This window comes from Penaeus chinensis, chromosome 24, assembly GCF_019202785.1.
Source record: "Penaeus chinensis breed Huanghai No. 1 chromosome 24, ASM1920278v2, whole genome shotgun sequence".
Taxonomy (NCBI): Eukaryota; Metazoa; Arthropoda; class Malacostraca; order Decapoda; family Penaeidae; genus Penaeus; species Penaeus chinensis.
The window spans coordinates 1,179,683-1,184,682 of NC_061842.1; the positions used below are offsets into that span (position 1 = coordinate 1,179,683).

General features: G+C 43.0%; 1 protein-coding gene across 2 annotated transcripts in view; it reads right to left on the reverse strand.

The window, feature by feature from the left end:
* LOC125038277 (glycine receptor subunit beta-type 4-like) overlaps positions 1-5,000 on the reverse strand; it is a 107,540-nt gene that overhangs the window by 67,918 nt on the left and 34,622 nt on the right. For both annotated transcript variants that reach the window (XM_047631729.1, XM_047631730.1), the window contains exon 3: positions 3,980-4,068. In XM_047631729.1, the coding sequence (XP_047487685.1) occupies positions 3,980-4,068 (89 nt within the window). The remainder of the gene's footprint in view (positions 1-3,979; positions 4,069-5,000) is intronic.

Consider the following 5,000-nt stretch of genomic DNA (forward strand, 5'->3'; position numbering starts at 1 on the left):
ACTCGGTGGAAACTGATTTAGAAATACGAAACCGAAGTCAGATGTCGTTATTCGAATGGAAGTCTTCAATATTTACTGAAGCTTTGCAGAAATTAGTGCTGAGGCCAAGCAGAATGGAGGTCAGAATGTAAAGTCCTCCCAAAGAGTCACTTGCCATGCCACAGCAAAGTTGGCATAACTTTGTCATGTCCAACCCTTCTCAAAGTTCTCAGCCGTCCTCACCTCGAGCGCCAGGCCTCGCTTCCCTTTTCCCTTCCGAGGAGGTCTGGGCTCTAGGGCTTCGTTGTTACTTTATAAGAACTTTAAAAGTATAGGGTTGCAAGCAATTCGAAAAAAACTACCTGTTCCTGGAGCAAACTTGGATTTTACCCTAATAGTTTTACTGAATTTTAAAAGTTTACTGCCCCCACGGTCAAGGTACTAGCGCTCAATTCAAAATGCAAAATGCCTGCACTCCGATTGTTGGCTGAAGTCCACTCTCACGTCGAGAAAACGAAAACGCCTTGAGAGTCAACCGCCGGTGTCGTAGGGGAAGTCGCCGCCGTGGCTCAAATATCGCTGACATGTATATATATATATAGATATGTGTACGTTTGCATGCATGTATGTGTGCCTGTGTGTGTGTGTGTATGTGTGAGATAGAGTGTGTGTGTGTGTGTGTGTGTGTGTGTGTGTGTGTGTGTGTGTGTGTGTGTGTGTGTGTGTGTGTGTGTGTGTGTGTGTTGTGCGTGCATGTGAGTTACAAACGTGCGTGTATATGCCTCTATGTCTACGTGTGCGTGTGTACCTTTGTGCATGTTTCCAAAGCAAAAGCAGCGTATCCCCCATTGATTATCGGGACAAAAAGCTTATATGATTATCGCAGCATCACCAATACCTGTCTCTTCCCTCCCTTATGCTCGGCTCCTTTCCCCTCTTCCTTAATGTTTCATGTCATCAGCAGTTTCTCATCATATATTAAGCTGGATTATGTATATGAAGTGTTGAATCCTGAAGACGGATGGAGACATATCATTCTATTGTTCCTGATGTCTCTTTGTCTTGTTTCCTGCTGTCTTTGTCTCTCTATTTTATTCTGTTTCTCTGTTTCCTCTCCTGTATTTGTCTGTTTGCATTGCTTTTCTGATCTTTACACACACTCTCTCTCTCTCTCTCTCCTCGTCACCTCTTCTGTAAATAACCTTCAATGTTGCCCTTTTTACTTCCTCTCTTCTATGTCATTTACTCAATTAGATTATCTCTCCTCGGAAAAAATAGAAAAGAAACATGGAGGAATGTTGTAGAAATCAGTGACCGCTACCGTTATATCCAAAGAGAATTTATCGACTCGTTACTGTGTATTCGATATACCACGTGGTTTAAAGTGGTGCTCAAGGTAGGGAGGAATAGAATTCTTTATTAACCTTTACATTTTTGCAGATTTTAAAATTATCAACAGCGTATCTCGTTACTATTGCAAAGTGGTCACTGACTATCTTATGTTATCATGCACAAGATCCCTTTCAGGTAGCCCCCCCCCCCCCCCTATCACAGATCTATTGTTCACAAGATGTTTGAACTCTTCAACATTTTCATTACAATGACTATCTCCAATGTCTAACATTAAAATCTCCCATGCATATCGTGTCGTGATCTTGGAATTTAGGCAGTGAATCAGTTTGAAACTTTTCACACCTTGCGTATACATTGTACAGAGAGACCCCAGAGGCTGTTCGAATGTGTAGGTGCTGAAATTGCACATTATTATCATCGGACTTCTGGTGTCACTAACGTAAATCAAAAGGCCAGTCATTCCAGTGTTCGTATAGGGGTGTTACCCTCTAATTCTAGGAACAGTTTTTATTTTAGTGTCCAATATGAAGGACCCTTGTAAACAAATGGCGTCAACATAATTACTACGAAGCAGCAGAAGCTGTTTCTTTCCTGCAATATTTAGCTACGTGGCCGTTACCCCGGCACTTGTAGCAGGCGACAATCTCTGAGTTCCACGGTCGAATAGAGCACGGCTCAATGTACCTCCGAAGAAATGGAATTCAGTGGGTAGGGCCTGTTCTCCGCTCCATACAATGATGAACCTATTCAGGGAGAGAAATCCCTACGACATTGCCATTAACCATCAGATCCACGTAGTTTGGTTGGTTCCGTCGGACGCAGACGTAGTGAGAGGATCTCCATTCCCCCTGTGCCATGTCCAGCGGGCCTCCCTCTTGGATGGGCGGCAGCTGGCTGACCTCCCTCATCCACCGGATTTTGTCTGCTGTAGACGTGTCCTCAGGAAAGGCAAGGCGGATGAATATGTCCTGGAGGGCGATGGACTCGCGCTATTGGTCTTTCGTCTGGTTCGTCGGTCAAGTTGCTGGAATCACTTGATGCTGTCTTCATATTCTTCTTCTTTGTTTTAACGAGTTTAAATTCCTCGTCATCAGCGAGGAATTTTATGTCCCTATTGGCAGTGAAATCACTCTCTCTCACAGGACGGAGGGGTAATTGGCAGCGCGGTGGCACCAAAAGTGTTCCCTTCCTCCTCCATGGCAAGACAACGAGGAGGTGGCTGACCGCCGTTGAGTGATTTATCCCCTGCGGTCGGGCGAGGGGAGGGTGCGACCGCCAGCAAGTGTTCGCCAGGGCTCGCCAATAGTTCCTCGTACAGCACCTTGTTACTTTGGCACAACACTCAGTATTCGCAATTTTCATTAAATTTTGTTTTCCTACATGCCTTGACCTTGAAATCTTACTAATGGTACACCCACACACCCACACACACACTGGGTATAAAGACGACCTAGTGTTGCTAGGCTAAGAACTGAGATTTATAGTAAGTGAAACCTGGTTGTAAATATCCTTGGCCTACTAAAACGAAAGGGTGGTTTGTATGATGATTCTTTACGTCTTTATTCAGTATTTGGCAAGCATTCAATCTGTGTATTGAAAAGCATACCATGTTTCTTCATTTTAGTATTTCTGGATTTCGGAAGAAACGTAGGATATGTAATCGATAGCGTCTCGGCCCCATCTCGCAGATGGTGATCCGGCAAGTGCATATGACCGATTTTCAATACCGAGGATCGCGGCTGATGGCATTCTGATAAGCCGCTTATTCTCCCGGCAAATCTGAATGCCCGGTTTTTATTCCTGAATGTTTTTGTTGATGGCCTTGGGATAGATAATATATCGACTCTGGCAACAAGTACGCATGTCAGATTTTTAGTGTACATGGATATACTGTTTTGTTTTTGGTGAAAGTATCAGTTTATCAGTTGAAGATATTGTCATAAACGGGATCATCATGACTGATTTTTATTTAATTGACTTTCCTATAACCTGCGTAGTCTAACGATTGGAAAGTAGGGAGGATGTTGCTGGCAGCTTAACTCAATCGACTTTATCCTCATTTCAGTTCCTTCCTGTACGGCATGTGTCTGATATTTGCTTTTCTCAACCCCGTTCTTGGAGTTTATTGGGATCTCACAGTGTCTTGTAGAGGAAGTTTCTCGACAGATATTCGTTATACCAGCTATTTAGATCTGAACGATTGTGCAGCACCTCAAAAGGTGTTGCTTAATTAAGGAGCAATGAGGTTTTCGCTGATATGGGAGTAGCCTTTATGTAGCACTTTCCTAGAGGTCTAAGTATTGTCACTTTTAATATGGTATTCTTTTGTCCCTGATACAGACTTTATTTCCTTTTAGGAAACTGATTGCTCTTTGAATGAAATGTGCTCACACGCCTGGTGTTATGCCAGTTTCTTTTATTACCAAAGAAATAATGCTGACTGTTGCATCATTACTGCTGGTATAACGAAAGAATGTACAGTATTTGATTGATCTTGAATGTATTAGACTAGTTTGACTTTACCTCTAAAGGTTTCCTTTATACTGTCCCCTAATTTATCAAGAGCAGTAAACAGGTCTTTACTAAAAACATAACCTAGTGTTCGCAGCATGCTATTAATCGCACCTGCGTGCTGTAATTCACTTACTGAGATGATTGGTTGGCGTGGCTCTTCTGTCGTACTGCTGAAGGAGTTCATCCAGGACCTGTAGATTGACGTTGGCGTTCTGGCAGGACCTGGAGAAAGGAGAATCAGCTGTTTAGTATTGCACCATAATGGAAACACGTATTCGTGATCTTTTCTTGTGGGAAAGCGAGAAAAAGAAAGAACGAAATAAAAAAAGGAGGGTGGGAGGAAGTACGAGGAGGAGAGAGTGAGTGAGACAGATTGAGTTCGTCAGTGAATGCACAAAAACCTGAATGAATACAAATTGGATAACGTTTTCACTTGACAGCAAGTTTAGTTTTGATTCCATTTGTAGCAATGGATATTCTTGGTGTGACATACTGTCTGTTTAATTTTGCTTCTAAACTACCCCCTGTGTGCAAGGAATGGCCGGGGTTACCATCCACTGGCGGCGAGGGATTCGAACGCAGGTCAGCAAGATTGCTAGACGAGAACGCTACCGCTGCACCACACAGCACACGAAAGAGAGAGACAGAGAGAAAGAGAGAGACAGAGACAGAGATAGGAAGAGAGAGAGCGGTCTTATCCCTTTACTTTCTTGCATCCCGCCGTTTCTCCGCACCAGACCTCCCTTTCTAAAAATCTCGGCGCTGGACTTATACCTTCCCAGGCTTCGTTTTCATGCCGTCGTGACCTTAAGGAACCGGTCTGTGTGTGTGTGTGTGTGTGTGTGTGTGTGTGTGTGTGTGTGTGTGTGTGTGTGTGTGTGTGTGTGTGTGTGTGTGTTTTGGAGGGTGTGACTATGACTTTCTGTGGAGCAATCTTTGTTTTTCACGTTATATGGTATTGTAAGTCTTATTATGTGTATAGTGTCTGTCTGTCTGATAGATAGATATGGATAAACAGAGAGAGATAGAAAGATAGATAGACAGATAGATAAATTAAAAGATAGATAGATAGACAAGTAGATAGATCAATAGAAAGATAGACAGTTAGACAGATATATATATATAAATAGAAATAAAGAGACTCATGGACAGTC